At 44.5% G+C, this 18,176-nt stretch overlaps 1 protein-coding gene across 1 annotated transcript in view; it reads right to left on the bottom strand.

Moving 5' to 3' along the window:
- The window catches only part of LOC137379900 (aldo-keto reductase family 1 member D1-like), a 75,600-nt gene that overhangs the window by 28,785 nt on the left and 28,639 nt on the right, over nucleotides 1-18,176 (bottom strand). The window contains exons 3-4 of the mRNA XM_068051303.1: nucleotides 16,578-16,694; nucleotides 13,252-13,329 (exon numbers count right to left, since the gene is read on the bottom strand). Coding sequence (XP_067907404.1) covers nucleotides 13,252-13,329; nucleotides 16,578-16,694 — 195 coding nt within the window. The remainder of the gene's footprint in view (nucleotides 1-13,251; nucleotides 13,330-16,577; nucleotides 16,695-18,176) is intronic.

The following is an 18,176-nucleotide window of genomic DNA, read 5'->3' as shown; positions in this document are numbered from 1 at the left end:
CTACTCAAACATCTGACTGAGCTATTGCAAAGAATCAACACATCAAACAAACACTTTTATGTCCTACACCAACAAAATGGGGAAATTTAGATGGAAATCCTTGAGATAGTGGATGACAGCAGTAGTATAAGAGTATCAAAGGGTTAATCTTGAGAGTATGTAAAGATTATCGCCCACCAGGATGAGGTAAGAGATCTTGTGGGAGAGACTCGAGAACAGTTACAGCGTGGCTTTTGAAGGAGACACACAGGCTAGTGTGGACTGCATATAGTTACTTTCCAATAAAGATTAATGTTTAAACAATACAGTCTAAGAACCTTTCTGGCTAGACTCTATACGGTGGCAGCATAAAGAACCAAATATATAACATGGTGAACAGTGCTGGGATCGAAGTCCTATGACCAGAAGAGAAGAAACTTTAAAACATGTACCTGAAAAAAGTGAAACAAAGTACGGACCTGAAAAAGCTCAGTAGAATGAAAGCATGTGTGAAAGGCAAGTGATCGGATGAGTCATTGTGCCAATGATTGAAAAATCCCAGTAAAGAAAAGCCATACAAGAGCTTAAAAAACTAGTTTTCTAAAGGCTGTGTGAGAGCAAGAGAAAAAAAAGGGGGAAACCCTGAAAAGCACACGAACTGAGGAGAAAAGAAGGTCAATAGTGGAATAAAAGTGCGGAAACCCCCGAACACAGCAGAGTCTCCATTAACACAGCAAACTAAAAGAAAAAAATCATCAAAGCAGCGAAGCCTGAAGGAGGTAAATACAGTCTAGCTAGTAAAAAAGCAAAGGGGAAAACCCTTGAACTGTTTATCGAGCAGCTCTGTGAATTCCAATAGACAGGTGTGTAAACATTTCACTGAACTGTTTAAGCAAAGAGAAAATCCCTAGAGAACCCCCCAAAAAACAAACAGGGAACACTGTAAGCACCTATTATACTCCATTAAAGTGAGCTAGCCTGAAATAAAAAAAAAGTTTCTTAAAGGGGAAACACTCTATAAAAGTCGATAAAAATTTTTTTCAATAGATCAAAAATTGGGAGTGCCCGAGAGTTTTAAAGATCATGACAGATCCAATCAGAATCAAAAGTGGACGAAAAGGTTCCTCAGGTATAGAACTGCATCAGAATTGGACAGCAGGTCAGAAACAGAGCAAGTGAACACATTATTATATTTCACTGGTGCTGTAGCTGATGATATAATAGCAAGACAATGTATTGATGAAACATCAGCAAAATTTGATGATGTCTTAAATGCTTTGATTCCTACTTCAATTGGTGCAGCAATAGGATTCTTGAAACAGCTAAATTCAATAAAAGGTTCCAGAAACCGGGAGTAATGGTCAAGACATTTATCAATGACCTTTACAGAACTCACAGAGGGATGTGACTATGGAGTCCTTAAAGAGGAATTCATTCATTGTTGTTGGTGTTGCAGATGATTCCATATCACACCTATGACAGTCAAAAGAAGACCTCACCCGAGAAATAGCCATTCAGTTGGTGAGGAAAGCTGAGGACAGAATGAACAACAGACTGATCCTACGAGCTGAGGTACAGGAAACCTCATACAAACAAATGAACGAGGAACAGGAGTAGGCCACTCGGCCCCTCCAGCCTGCTCCGCCATTCAATAAGATCATGGCTGATCTGATTGTAATCTTGACTCCACATTCCCACCTACCTCTGATAACCTTTCACCCCCTTGTTTATCAAGAATCTATCTACCTCTGCCTTAAAATTATTCAAACACTCTGCTTCCACTGCCTTTTGAGGAAGAGAATTCCAAAGACTCACGACCCAGAGAGTGAACAACTATCTCCTCATCTCTTCATCTTTGTGAAGGGGAGGTTGTGTCTCACTAACTTGATCGGGTTTTTTGAGGAAGTGACCAAGATGATTGATGAAGGAAGGGCAGTAGATGGACTTGAGTAAAGCCTTTGACAAGGTCCCTCATGGCAGACTGGTACAAAAGGTGAAGTCACACGGGATCAGAGGTGAGCTGGCAAGATGGATACAGAACTGGCTCAGTCATAGAAGACAGAGGGTAGCAGTGGAAGGGTGCTTTTCTGAATGGAGGGATGTGACTAGTGGTGTTCCGCAGGGATCAGTGCTGGGACCTTTGCTCTTTGTAGTATATATAAATGATTTGGAGGAAAATGTAACTGGTCTGATTAGTAAGTTTGCAGACGACGCAAAGGTTGGTGGAGTTGCGGATAGTGATGAGGATTGTCAGAGGATACAGCAGGATATAGATCGGTTGGAGACTCTGGCGGAGAAATGGCAGATGGAGTTTAATCTGGACAAATGTGAGGTAATGCATTTTGGAAGGTCTAATGCAGGTGGGAAGTATACAGTAAATGGCAGAACCCTTAGGAGTATTGACAGGCAGAGAGATCTGGGCGTACAAGTCCACAGCTCACTGAAAGTGGCAACGCAGGTGGATAAGGTAGTCAAGAAGGCATATGGCATGCTTGCCTTCATCAGTCGGGGCATAGAGTATAAAAATTGGCAAGTCATGCTGCAGCTGTACAGAACTTTAGTTAGGCCACACTTGGAATATTGCGTGCAATTCTGGTCGCCACACTACCAGAAGGATGTGGAGGCTTTGGAGAGGGTACAGAAGAGGTTTACCAGGATGTTGCCTGGTCTGGAGGGCATTAGCTATGAGGAGAGGTTGGATAAACTCGGATTATTTTCACTGGAACGACGGAGGTGGAGGGGCGACATGATAGAGGTTTACAAAGTTATGAGTGGCATAGACAGAGTGGATAGTCAGAAGCTTTTTCCCAGGGTGGAAGAGTCAGTTACTAGGGGACATAGGTTTAAGGTGCGAGGGGCAAAGTTTAGAGGGGATGTGCGAGGCAAGTTCTTTACACAGAGGGTGGTGAGTGCCTGGAACTTGCTGCTGGGGGAGGTGGTGGTAGCAGATACGATAGCGACATTTAAGAGGCATCTTGACAAATACATGAATAGGATGGGAATAGAGGGATACAGTCTCCGGAATTCCAGAAAGTTTTAATTTAGACAGGCATTATGATCGGCGCAGGCTTGGAGGGCCGAATGGCCTGTTCCTGTGCTGTTCTGGTCTTTGTTCTTTGTTGTTTTCTCTGTCTTAAATGTGCAACCTTTTATTTTTAAACAGTGATAAAAACCTGCAGCTGTTCAGTTCCTTCACCAGAGGGCTGGACAAGAGTCACCAAGAAAAAAGGTACATTGGGTGCGGGGGGGGGGGGGGGGGGGTTGGTGGGTGGGGGGGTGCAGTGGGGGAGAGCGAAAGACGCCTTTAAACCCTGTTAGTGTGTGGTGCAGAAACATCCCACTGGTGTGAACAACGTCCCGCCAATAGAGCAGAATGCTTTTACTGCAGGAAAATAGGGCATTTCAGTAAAATGTGCCGAAATACATTCTCAACTACCTCAACCTCTAGAGGAAAAGTAGTTAAGAATAGAGAGGTAAATGAAGTTAAGAAACCTCCTGCAGCAGTGGTGAGATTAATGATCTGAAACAGGTATTTTGGTCAGCAGACATGTATGTCAATGGAAATATTATTAATTCCAAATTCGATACAGCAGCAAGTGTGGTGATCCTGTCAGATAAAGAGCTGTGGCTTTTCACACACTTTCTGCAAGCAGCAGAAACTCAGTTACATGTCCCAGGAGGTGTTGTACTTGAAATAAAGGGGAAGTTACAAGCAACACTTCAATAAAGGGAAAACAGATATTGGAAACACTGCATACCCTAAGCAGTCAGAAGTTCTCACTCTTAAGGAGAAGAACTTGTATTGACCTTTATCTTATTGAGAAAGTTGAAGAGATCAAACAACAAGAATCTGGCAGTCACTTTCAAGAGGAATTCTGAAATTGTTCACAGGTCTAGGGAGACTGAAGACTGAATATAGTATCACATTGCGAAAAGACGCTAAACCATTTTGTCTCTTCATGTTGAGGAAGATTCCACACCCACTAATGTAGAAAGCCCAACATCAATTCAAAGACATGACCAGGACAGGAGTCATTTCTCCTGTTACTGAGACGACAGATTGGTGTTCAGGAATGGTTCCAGCTCCTAAACCGAAGAGTGATCTTCATATCTGTTTAGACCTAACTCAATTTAATAAGGCACTGGCACATGAAGTCCATCTGATGTCCTCAGTGGACAAAAGTTTAGCAAAGTTATCCAGAAGCACTGTCTTCATGAAGTTTGACGTGAATGGTGGCTTTTGGCAAGATCCATTAGATAAGCAGTCATGGCTATTGACAATCTTCATTACTCCTTTTGGGTGATTTTGCTTCAACCGTCTTCCATTTGGTATCACGTCAGCACTGGAAATTTTCCAGAGAATTATGTCAGGTATTCTACAGGGCCTGGAAGGTATAATCTTAGGGGGGAGATGGTGGTATAGTGGTAATGTCACTGAATTAGTAATCCAGAGGCCCATGTTACAGCCTTGGGAAATGGGTTCAAATCCCACCAGAAGATGGTGGAATTTAAATTCAATTAATTAATTAAAAAATCAGGAATTTAAAGCGAGTCTCAGTAATGGTGACATGAAACTATCATTGATTGTTATAAAAACCCATCTGTTTCACTAATGTCCTTTAAGGAATGACATCTGCTGTCCTTACCTGGTCTGGTCTACATTTGACTCCAGACCCACAGTAATATGGTTGACTCTTAACTACCCTCTGAAATGGCCTAGCAAGCCATTCAGTTGTCAAAGGCAATTAGGGATGGGCAACAAATGCTGGCCTTGCCAGCAGCACCCACATCCCATGAAAGAACAGTAAAAAAATCTGCCATATGGACAACATTCTAATCCATGGGGAGTCGATAGAAGAACATAACCAAAGGGTTAGAGTGCTTTTGAATCATCTGCAGGGATGAAGGCGTAACACTCAATGAGAGGTGCAAGTTTTCTAAGATGTCCATTCATTTTTTGGGACACATCGTCAGCAGTAGCAGCATAATGGCAGATGTACAAAAGACGGGAGCCATGAGAGAATTTCCGAGTCCTACTTCGATACATGATCTTCAACGGTTTCTTGGTATGGCCAATCAGTTTGTAAAATTCCGACCGAACAGCCCAGATTGCCGAGCCTTTGTGGCAACTGCTGAGGAAAGCTCAAGCATAGCACTGGGATGCACATCATAAACAATCATTCCAACGGGTCAAGGAGATGTTAATTTCGCCGGATGTTTTAGCCCATTATAACCCTTCACTTCTAACTAGGATCACGGCCGACACCTCATCCACAGGGATAGGGCAGTCCTTTTCCAGGAATAACCTGATAGAAGTCGAAGACCTGTTTATAACGCATCATGAGTGCTATCTGACCCAGCGATTAGATACACTGTGATAGAGGAGGAAGCTCTCGCGGTCACTAGGGCTTGTGAGAAATTGTCAAATTACATTATTGGCTTAAAGGTCATCATTGAGACAGACCATAAACCCCTAGTTTCCTTACTTGATGTAAAGGAACTCACTAGGATTCCAACGCGGATCCAACAATTCTGGTTGAGGCTAAAGAGATTCACGTACAAACAGTATAAGTACAGGGCAAGCAACAAACGACAGCAGATGCATTGTCCCGAGTGATGGTCGACCATCCTGCTCAACAGGATGTTAACTTTGTTAACAAAATTGATTCAGTGCATCACGCTGGCTGGCAAGTTCAAATAAACTCCAACAAATTCATCAGGCACAGAAGCAAGATGAAGAATGCATCTATGTCCGCTAATATTGCGAGCAAGAGTGGCCACAAAGTTCCAAAGATAAGAAGATGAAAATCATCTTTGAACACAGAAGACACTTTACCATAGTAGATGATTTGCTGCTATATGATGAGAGACTGGTGATTCCAGAGTCATTCCAGGTAGATATCTTGGACAAAGTACACCAGGCTTACGTGGACATAACCTAAATGTAGAGCACAGGCTCAGGCGCCCATGTGGGGGCCAAGACTCTCGAAGGATATTGAAGAACTCATTTCAAATTGTGATGTATGTGCAGCTCACAGACAAGATCAAAGAAAACCATTAATTTCGACCCAATTCCCAACTAGCCTGTGAGAACGGTTGGTGATGGATTTATTCTTCTTTGAGGGAAGATTCTATCTAATTATTGTTGATTACTACTCAAGGTGGATTGACGTTAAGCAGATGTACACAATTGAAGCAATATTCAGAGTTTTCCAAGAACTTTTCACTACACACGTATCCCTGATCAGATAGTTTCTGATAATGGACCACAGTTTGCAAACAATTACTTCACCCACTTTGCGGAAGGACGTGGATTTATTCACCTAACAAGCTCTCCTAAGTATCCACAATCAAATGGAGAAGCTGAGTGAGCAGTCAGAACCATTAAAACTATGCTGATGAAAAAAAAATGAAGATTTCCAATTAGCACTCACTGACATACAGAACAACTCCATGATTATGCGGATTAGCTCAATCAGAACTCTTAATGGAAAGAAAACTTTGAATGTAACTTCCAATTCTACCCAAGAAATTACTTCCAGGATTGCAAAGCAAGGATTATCAGAAAATACAAGACAAAGAAAAGTCGTATCAAAACAAACAGACCCATAATTATAACGGATGATACCGTACAAGAAACCTATCAAAGTTGGTGTGGGTATGGGTATGAGTATGAGACCAAAATACAGAAGAGTAATTCTCCATAAAGATGAGAATCAACAAACTCAAGAATGCTCTATACAGAGAAATAGAGAGAATCTTATTCCTTTGCATCAAAGACGTCAATCGGTCAGACATTTAGAGGACTCAGATGATGAACCGAAAATTCAAAAACCACCGAATGCTCCAAACCTCAATAAAGGCCGTCCAAGTCAAGAAACAAGGGATCAGAGAAAGGTTACCAACCTTCCACATCTGACAACAAGATCAGGGAGAGTTGTGCAGCGTCCTGATAGGTTGAATCTATGAAGTCAGAGACTTGGGGGGGGGGGAGTTGGGGTAGCATGTAAATAAAAAAATGAATGTATGTAAATATATATTGGGATAAAGACTTAGGGGGAGATGTACTATAAGGTTAATCTTGAGAGAATGTAAAGATTACCGCCCACCAGGATGCGGTAAGACATCATGTGGGAGAGACTCGAGAACATTTACAGCATGGCTTTTGAAGGAAAGACCCAGGCTAGTATGGAGTGTAGATGATTACAATACAATAACGATTCATGTTTAAACAATACAGTCTAAGAACCTCTCTGCCTGGACTCTATACGGTGGCAACATAAAGAACCAAATATACAACAACAACCACTGCTGAGACATTGAAAAACCTCTTTATATCAGGATTATTTCCCATGCCCTTTCCTATCCTGAGTGGTGTGAAACAGGGCTGTGTTCTCGCACCCACACTTTTTGGGATTTTCTTCTCCCTGCTGCTTTCACATGCGTTCAAATCCTCTGAAGAAGGAATTTTCCTCCACACAAGATCAGGGGGCAGGTTGTTCAACCTTGCCCGTCTAAGAGCGAAGTCCAAAGTACGGAAAGTCCTCATCAGAGAACTCCTCTTTGCTGACGATGCTGCTTTAACATCTCACACTGAAGAATGCCTGCAGAGTCTCATCGACAGGTTTGCGTCTGCCTGCAATGAATTTGGCCTAACCATCAGCCTCAAGAAAACGAACATCATGGGGCAGGATGTCAGAAATGCTCCATCCATCAATATTGGCGACCACGCTCTGGAAGTGGTTCAAGAGTTCACCTACCTAGGCTCAACTATCACCAGTAACCTGTCTCTAGATGCAGAAATCAACAAGCGCATGGGTAAGGCTTCCACTGCTATGTCCAGACTGGCCAAGAGAGTGTGGGAAAATGGCGCACTGACACGGAACACAAAAGTCCGAGTGTATCAGGCCTGTGTCCTCAGTACCTTGCTCTACGGCAGCGAGGCCTGGACAACGTATGCCAGCCAAGAGCGACGTCTCAATTCATTCCATCTTCGCTGCCTTCGGAGAATACTTGGCATCAGGTGGCAGGACTATATCTCCAACACAGAAGTCCTTGAAGCGGCCAACACCCCCAGCTTATACACACTACTGAGTCAGCGGCGCTTGAGATGGCTTGGCCATGTGAGCCGCATGGAAGATGGCAGGATCCCCAAAGACACATTGTACAGCGAGCTCGCCACTGGTATCAGACCCACCGGCCGTCCATGTCTCCGTTATAAAGACGTCTGCAAACGCGACATGAAATCGTGTGACATTGATCACAAGTCGTGGGAGTCAGTTGCCAGCATTCGCCAGAGCTGGCGGGCAGCCATAAAGACAGGGCTAAATTGTGGCGAGTCGAAGAGACTTAGTAGTTGGCAGGAAAAAAGACAGAGGCGCAAGGGGAGAGCCAACTGTGCAACAGCCCCAACAAACAAGTTTCTCTGCAGCACCTGTGGAAGAGCCTGTCACTCCAGAATTGGCCTTTATAGCCACTCCAGGCGCTGCTTCACAAACCACTGACCACCTCCAGGCGCGTATCCATTGTCTCTCGAGATAAGGAGGCCCAAAAGAAAGATGGAAAGATTTCCCATGTCATAATGAATGTTCAATTGGTGATAATTCTGATTTTAATATGTGCCTGAAGACAAATCAGGAGAATGATAGAGAAAATGAGAATTAGACAGGAGATCGTGAAAGGGTATGTCCTCCTTAAGAAGCAGTGTATGAAGGATTAATGTGATCTGGGATTTCACCCTCACGGTGGGGACTGCAGGGACTGTTGTTACTGTACTGATGAATGAAACTGTGCAGGTTACGGCCTGCTACAGTTTACATAAGGTGCTATATAGGGAATGATGCAGTTACGGCAGGAAATAATTATACTTTGTCTGTGTATCAATGCATTATATTAGGATTAAGTTGTGTAGTTTGTGCCTGGAATCATGTTGTTTTGTGAAATGTACATTCGTATGCTGTACTGGAAGCTGAAAGCGAAGATAAAAACACATCACGTCCTGATCAGAGAACTGCTCTACGCTGAAGATACTGCGCCAGTCGCTTACACGGAAACTCACTTACAAAGACTCATGGACTGTTTCTCCCATGTCTGTAACTTGTTCTTCTTGATGATAAGCATCAAGAAAACTGTGGTCATGGGACAAGGTGTTGCATCTCCACCTCTGATCATACTAAATAACACCCCACTGGAAGTGGTTAGTAAATTCTTCTACCTTGGGTGCACGGTAACAGACTTGATACAGAGATCGATACATGTATAGGGAAAGCAACTACCACCTTTGGCCGACTTGCAGAATATGCACGGGATAACACCAAGCTGACCCTTAGGACCAAGTTGATGGTTTATAAGGCCTGTGTTCTCAGCACCTTGCTGTATGGCTGTGAAACATGAGTGACTTACAATTACCAGGAAAAGAAGCTCAATAATTTCCATCTTTGCTCTCTCCGGCGCATTCTGGGTATATCCTGGCAGGACAAAATCACAAATGTGACAGTCCTCTCAAAGGCAGATCTCCCAAGTGTTGGCACTGATCAAACAGAGGCAGCTTTGGTGGATCGGCCATGTCTGCAGGATGGAAGATGGTCGCATACCCAAGAACCTTCTGTGTGGCGGGGTAGCCGGGACCAGAAGACCTGTGGGCACCCAAAGCTCCGCTTCAAGGATGCTTGCAAGCATGACATGAAGGCCCTAAATGTTGACTATCACATCTGGGAGTCACTAGCTGGAGAAAGAGGGAAATGGTGACACATCCTGTGGACTGGTGTGCACTACCACGACGACCAGTTACTACTGCAGCTTGGCAACAGGCGCCAACGTCAAAGACAACAACTCACAGCGTCACTTGGCAGCTTCACAGGCAGCACTTGTGGCAGAACCTGCCTCTCAAGGATTGGCCTTCACAGCCATCAGCAAAAGTGCACCAAGAGAAGACACCCCACCTAGGGCGGCACAGTGGCGCAGTGGTTAGCACTGCAGCCTCACAGCTCCAGGGACCCGGGTTCGATTCTGGGTACTGCCTGTGTGGAGTTTGCAAGTTCTCCCTGTGTCTGCGTGGGTTTTCTCCGGGTGCTCCGGTTTCCTCCCACAAGCCAAAAGACTTGCAGGTTGATAGGTAAATTGGCCATTATAAATTGTCACTAGTATAGGTAGGTGGTAGGGAAAATATAGGGACAGGTGGGGATGTTTGGTAGGAATATGGGATTAGTGTAGCATTAGTATAAATGGGTGGTTGATGTTCGGCACAGACTCGGTGGGCCGAAGGGCCTGTTTCAGTGCTGTATCTCTAATCTAATCTAATCTAAATGACTTGTTTGCTGTGTGTCCATCATCTTTCATAGATGGAAGGATGCCGACCAACCAACTGGAAAGATGGTGAAAGACAGTGTCTGCTGTAGGACAAAGGCAGAAATGGTTTTGAGGTAGGAAGGATGTCTGATAACTGCCCCTCATCATTTCAATTAAGAGAGAGACTCAGAGTAACAATAACTGATAGGTTTGCAGGCCTCATGATTAAGGAAATGTAAATAAAGGTGTTTGGAGACTATTCACAACTGGAATATTGATGGGGATATCAAACATTTCCCATTGTGACAATTGTTTAGACCATCAAACCATTTGTAGAGACCATGTATGGAAGGTGAGGTCATACCTGATCAATTGAAAGGGTTAATTTGGAATATGACCTAATATGGAATGAAGTACCCCTAGGAGTGGGATAAAAGAAAGGTGCTGAGAGACATCGGCACGCAACATTGAGAAGAAGAGAAACGAGAAGATAGAAGATAGACAAATACCAGAGTCAACCAGAGGTCAAGGACCGGTGTTCCACAGCCAATGTAACTGCTTACCACTGCCTTTTGTTAAGTATTACATTTTTGTACTTATTGTAATAAACTTAATAAATTCTGTGAAGCTTGTGAAAAGACACTCATACCCAGCTTGGTTTGTAGCTAGTCTGAACTGAAAGTCCCTTCGAGATCAGCTCTCCCAACTTCGTCTGTAATTGGAATTGATCTAAGTCTTGCAATTAAATGAAAGCAAACCCAAGCTCTTACTTATCCATTCTCCATACTCTCTGTCTCCTACCATAGAAATGACATCTATAGACATTCCCCTGCCCACTCCGATAACTCTTCAAACAATTCAGTCAGGTTCATCAGACATGACGTACCCTTTACAAACCCATACTGGCTCTCTGATCAGCTGACAATTTTCACAGAGTGTTAACAGAGTGGTGAGAAATTGACAAGTCAAATAGAACCATTTCACTTAGTGGGGTGATCAAATAGAACATGCACACAGAGGTGTAAAGAGCCGGATTGTCATAAAAAACCCATCTGGTACACATTTGTCCTTTAGAGAAGGAAATCTGCTGTCTTTACCTGGTCTGGTCTACATGTGGTTAACTCCTAACTGCCCTCTGAAATGGCCTAGCGAGCCACTCAGTTTTATCAAACCCATGACGGAAAGCTCGTATAAGAATAAAACTAGACATCAAAATCGACATTTAACTAGGCACCGGATTTGGACTCAACAAAGGCACACCCTGCCCAGTCGACCCTACAGACTCCTCCTCACTAACATCTTGGCTCCATCATTCTACTCTCAATCATCAACAAAGTGATGGAAGGTGTCATCGACATCAAGTGCCACTTACTCAGCAAAAACCTGCACACTGATGCTCAGTTTGAGTTCTGCCAGAACAACTCAGCTCCAGACCTCATTACAGCCTTAGTCCAAACATGGATAAAAGAGCTGAATTCCAGAGGTGAGGTGAGAATGACTGCCCTTGACATCAAGGCAGCATTTGACCGAGTATGCATCAAGGAGCCCCAGAATTGAACTCAATGGGAATCAAGGCGAAAACTCACCACTTGTTGGCGTCATACCTAGCACAGAGGTTCTGCTTGTTGGAGGCCAATCATCTCAGTCACAGGTGATTGCTGAAGGAGTTCCTCAGGGTAGTGTTCATAGGCCTAACTATCTTTAGCTCCTTCATCAGTGACCTTCTCTCCATAATAAGGTCAGAAGTGGGGATGTTCGCTGATGATTGTGCGATGTTCAGCACCATTCGCGACTCTTCAGATACTGAAGCAGCTCGTGCCCAGATGCAGAAAGACCTGGCCAATATCCAGGCTTGGGCTGATAAGTGACAAGTAACATTTACGCCACACAAGTGCCAGGCAATGACCATCTCCAGCAAGAGAGAATCTAACCATCTCCCCTTGGCAATCAATGGCATTACCATCGCTGAATCTCCCACTGTCAATCCTGGGGGTTACCATTGACCAGAAACTGAACTGGAGCAGCCACATAACTACTGTGGCTACAAGAGTCGGTCAGAGGCTGTGAATTCTGCAGCGAGTAACTCACCTCTTGACTCCCCAAAGCCTGTCCACCATCTATAAGGCACAAGTCAGGAGTGCAATAGAATAATCTTCACTTGCCTGGATCAGTGCATCTCCAACAACACTCAAGAAGCTCAACACCATCCAGGACAAAGCAGCTGGCTTGACTGACACCTCATCCTTAAACATTCACTCCCTCCACCACTAGCACAAATGGCAGCAGTGTGTACCATCTATAAGATGCACAGCAACAACTCACCAAGCCTCCTTCGACAGCACCTTCTAAAATACACATCTACCAACTAGAGGAACAAGAGCACCAGACCATGAAGATACCACCACCTGCAAGTCATACACAATCCTGACTTAAAACTTTATCACCATTTATCATCGTCGCCAGGTCTAGAAACTCCCTTCCTCACAGTTCTGTGGATGTACCCACAGCACATGGACTACAAGGGTTCAACAAGGGTGCTTACCACAACCTTGGGATGGAATATAAATGCTGGCTTTGCCAGTGGTGCCAACAGCCCATGAATGAATAAAAAACATTCACAGAGAGGTGAGAAATTTTCAGATCTGATCAAACTGCACACAGAACATTGAAGAATGGAATGAATTAATAGGAGGCAGTATGATTAAAAGTGGTATAATTAAAGGCCTATGACAGGGTCACATGCTGGGCATTTCAACTTAAATAATACTCGACCAGCAGAAAACAAGTACCCATTTGTTGCACTCAACTCATAAGCACAATCTATTGAGTACATGTAAAAGTTTGTCTCAAATTTAGACTAGATTATTTGTGTTCTGACATCCTGCTTTGCTGCTGGCATTTTGTTGTTTCTCAGTTTCTGACTCATTAACAAGAGGAATGTTACACAATGCAGAGAGGGGAGAGTGAGGATGTGCCCCAGCTTACCTCCCAGGTGGCACACAGGTCTGTTGGGTGGTACAAATACTTCCCGTTTTCATCTTGTGGGTTAATCACATCTCCCGGCTGCAAAAGATAAATGCAAGGTATGACAAGGCACGAAAAACAACAATTTTTATTTATATTGCATCTTTCACATAATAAAATGTCCCAAGGGACTTCACAGGAATAGTATAAAACAAAATAGTATAAAACATAAGAAAATATAAGGATAGATGGTACGGCACAGTCTAACTGAATGAAGTGGCCAGACCCATCCTTCGCAACACCAGGGACAGATAGAACGTGGACAGATAGAATGGATGGGCGCAGCTCCAACAACACTCAAGAAGTTCGACATCATCCAGGACAAAGCAGCCCGCTTGATTGGCACCCCATCCACAAACATTCACTCCCTCCACCACCGACACACAGTGGCAGCAGTGTGTACCATCTACAAGATGCACTGCAGCAACGCACCAAGGCTTCTTAGACAGCACCTTCCAAATCCGTGACCTCTACCAACTAGAAGGACAAGAGCAGCAGATGCATGGGAACATCACCACCTGCAAGTTCCCGTCCAAGTCACACACCATCCTGACTTGGAACTATATTGCCGTTCCTTCACTGTTGCTAGGTCAAAATCCTGGAACTCCCTTGCTAACAGCACTGTGGGTGTACCTACCTCACATGGACTGCAGAGGTTCAAGAAGGCAGCTCATCACCACCTTCTCGAGGGCAATTAGGGATGGGCAATAAATGCTGGCATAGCCAGTGAAGCCCACATCCCATGAATGAATAAAAAAAACCTCAGCACATAGTAACAGTTGGCGTTTGCGTACCGGGGACATACGCACAGCTTGATGTAGGCACAGACAAAGGTGACCATCAGGATGAGGGCGATATTGGGTACGTTTTTTCCCCTTTATCTAGAGATTTGAATATCGTGTTCCTGCAGACATGGCGTGGGGTGCGGCAAGTTCTGGACCACAGGTCTTCAGTACTATTGCCGGAATATTGTTAGGGCCCATAGCTTTTGCAGTATCCAGTGCCTTCAGTTGTTTCTTGATATCACGCGGAGTGAATCGAATTTGCTGAAGTCTGGCATCTGTGATGCTGGGGACTTCAGGAGGAGGCCGAGATGGATAATCAACTCGCCACTTCTGGCTGAAGATTGTTGCAAATGCTTCAGCCTTATCTTTCACACTGATGTGCTGGGCTCCCCCATCTTTGAGGATGGGGATATGTGTGGAGCCACCTCCTCCAGTTAGTTGTTTAATTGTCCACCACTATTCACGGCTGGATGTGGCAGGACTGCAGAGCTCAGATCTGATCTGTTGGTTATGGGATCGCTTAGGTCTGTCTATGGCATGCTGCTTACGCAGTTTGGCACGCAGATAGTCCTGTGTTGTAGCTTCACCAGGTTGACACCTCATTTTGAGGTATGCCTGGTGCTGCTCCTGGCATGCCCTCCTGCACTCTTCATTGAACCAGGGTTGGTCTCCTGGCTTGATGGTAATGGTAGAGTGGGGGATATGCTGGGCCATGAGGTTACAGATTGTGGTTGAGTACAATTCTGCTGCTGCTGATGGCCCACAGCGCCTCATGGATGCCCAGTTTTGCATTACTAGAACTGTTCGAAATCTATCCCATTTAGCATGGTGATAGTGCCACACAACACGATGGACGGTATCCTCGATGTGAAGGCGGGACTTCGTCTCCACAAGGAGGGTGCGGTGGTCACTCCTACCAATACAGTCATGGACAGAAGCATCTGCGGCAAGCAGATTGGTGAGGATGAGGTCGAGTATGTTTTTCCCTCGTGTTGGTTCCCCCACCACCTGCCACAGACCCAGTCTAGCAGCTATGTCCTTTAGAACTCGGCCAGCTCGGTCAGCAGTGGTGCTACCGAGCCACTCTTGGTAATGGACATTGAAGTCCCCCCACCCAGAGTACATTTTGTGCCCTTGCCACCCTCAGTGCTTCCTCCAAGTGGTGTTCAACATGGAGGAGTACTGATTCATCAGCTGAGGGAGGGCGGTAGGTGGCGATCAGTAGGAGGTTACCTTGCCCATATTTGACCTGATGCCATGAGACTTCATGGGGTCAGCAGTCTATGTTGAGGACTCCCCGGGCAACTCCCTCCCTACTGTATACCACTGTGCTACCACCTCTGGTGGGTCTGTCCTGCCAGTGGGACAGAACATACCCAGGGATGGTGATGGCAGTGTCTGGGATATTGTCTGTAAGATATGATTCCGTGAGTATGACTATGTCAGTCTGTTGCTTGACTAGTCTGTGGGACAGCTCTTCTAACTTTGGCACAAGCCTCCAGATGTTCGTAAGGAGGACTTTGCAGGGTCGACAGGGCTGAGTTTGCCGTTGTCGTTTCCGGTGTCTAGGTCGATGCTGGGTGGTCCGTCTGGTTTCATTCCTTTTTATTGACTTTGTAGCGGTTAGGTACAACTGAATGGCTTGCTAGGCCATTTCAGAGGGCATGTAAGAGTTAACCACATTGCTGTGGGTCTGGAGTCACATGTAGGCCAGACCAGGTAAGGACAGCAGATTTCCTTCCCTAAAGGACATTAGTGAACCAGATGGGTTTTTACAACAATCGACAATGGTTTCATGGTCACCATTAGACTAGCTTTTAATTCCAGATTTATTAATTAAATTCAAATTCCACCTTCTGCCGTCGTGGGATTCGAACCCATGTCCCCAGAGAAATACCCTGGGCCTCTGGGTTACTAGCCCAGTGCTAATACCACTATGCCACCGCCTATCTTGCTTTACTGACTGACTTCTGGTGAGTGTGTTGACTCTTAAAAAGCCCCTCGTCAAAGACCAAAGAGAAATAAGAAATGTTTTCAATACCAAGGTCCTAGATGTCTCCTGAATGACCAATGATTGCGGCCTGTGCAAATTTTAAAACACCTCTCATGTGTCTATGGCCAATCGAGCATGGGACTGTGGAAATTATCACCCAACAGCTCAGCCCTTGGCTCAAAATACATTTTCAGGCAGATGATGTTTGAGTCCTATTCAAAGAAAATAGCCACTGAATCCCTAACTGTGAGATCCACACAGATGGAACTTTCACTGGGAGAGCTGGACAACGATCAGAAATGGGAACACTGCTTAATTTTCCTACTCTAAACACACGAACTCCGTGGAGCCTCGACTGCTGCCCCTGCTAAGATCAGCTAACTCAGCAGAGACTGAGGATTAAACCTGGGAATTCTCATTTGTTTAGCTCAGTACTATACTAGGCTGTTCACCCACTGGTCATTCGAAGCTCCACCTATCATGGGTACACCAACTGATTTTGTTTTTACCTTCAAACCCATAGGCCAGTGCACAAGGTATAAGTCAACGTAGTCCAGCTGCAGGCTTTTCAGTGTCTTCTCAAGACCTTTCCGCACCAGGGTGGGAGTAAGATAGGTCATCCATAGCTACAGTCAAAACACAACACAATAGAGTTCTTAATGCGATCAGAAAATTATCCCACGTTTCTGTTTGTATTTAGAATGTTATCAGTAAAGTGTCCTACAGGTCTCCTAATCTTCCTGGCATGTTTATAGATTGTAGTATTCCAATCACTCAACTCTGTTAATTCATATTTAAATATGCTGGCGGATTGCCCTCGTCTTGCTCAATGATATCCTGGAGTCTCAAGCACAATTGCGATATTCAGTTGTTAAAATGGAAGTATGTTCAACTTAGACTGTCCTTTCTTAGGTTAATTACTCTCGAAATAGGTAAATACAATAATTTAATAGGTTATAGTTACGTGTTAGCAGTTACAGCTTCCTCTGGATTCATGGTTTCAAATCAAAAGCTCACAAAGAGATAGCTCTTTTGTTTGTGTTGTACATGTAATTAAAGCTGAAACTTTGGCGTGTAGCAGGTGGATGCGAAGTGCAAGACTTTATTTGTGTGCTACAGATCCCCTGTGGCATTGCTTACTGTAACTTGGAGGATAAGTTTATATCATCCCAGTGGCTACACGTCCTTTGTGGCTGGTTTCATTGAACCATCCGCACAGAAATGAGAAGTACATTTAATAAAATTAAGATTATGGTGGCAAAAATCAGGTTTCATTTGTTTCAGCACTTAAGAATTAATACTACACACGTGAATCATGGAAACAGCATTAGGGAGCACAGACGAAGCCCAATCAGACCCATTGATGTTACAGCTGAGATAGCCAGACAGCGAAGGACAGAACACTGCAGTTTGGTCTTGATACATTTCTAAGATTTTATTTACACATATTGCACACCTCCAACCAACAATCCCTCACTCAGTCCGGCTGCTATACATGACGGATTCTCCTGTCCCTTAGACAGATGAGTGTTCAGCAAGGAGACCGGTTGTTCAACTATCTAGGTTGGTTCGTCTCATAGATGATGTTAAACCAAATCTTGATTTGCAGATCCAATTACAAATATTACATAAGAGGTCTCTGTTGGAGGGGTGGGTGAAGGCACTGGCTTTGCGGGTGCTCACTCGTCCTGCAGGGACCCGACTCTGTTCTCCTCAAATGTTGAGATTGCTGATGACAGAGACTTCTCCAGGACTTTGTCCTGCCAATTTATGCTGCAGATAGATCTTCAGCAGTGAAGGTAAAATGCAACTAGTTGCTTTATGTGACACCAGTAAGTTGTCCATGCCTCATTGCTGTATAGATGTGGGGATGGATTTTACACTCCTGTTGAAGGTGGGATCATTACGGGGAGGAGCCGGAGAATCCCTGATGACGCGTCCGTTATGGAACCAGCGACGTAATTTACGCTTCCGATTTTGTCGGAGGTGGCGAAGTACCATGGTGGCACTGCCACCCCGATGCAATGGCATCATTTATATGTTTTTGCATATTTTTGAATGTTATTCACCATGATTCAATGAGGCGGACTTAATTTTGTGTTTGACGT

This window comes from Heterodontus francisci, chromosome 18, assembly GCF_036365525.1.
Source record: "Heterodontus francisci isolate sHetFra1 chromosome 18, sHetFra1.hap1, whole genome shotgun sequence".
Classification (NCBI taxonomy): Eukaryota; Metazoa; Chordata; class Chondrichthyes; order Heterodontiformes; family Heterodontidae; genus Heterodontus; species Heterodontus francisci.
The sequence above is the reverse complement of the archived record's forward strand: the minus strand, read 5'-3'. Positions and strand labels throughout refer to the sequence as shown.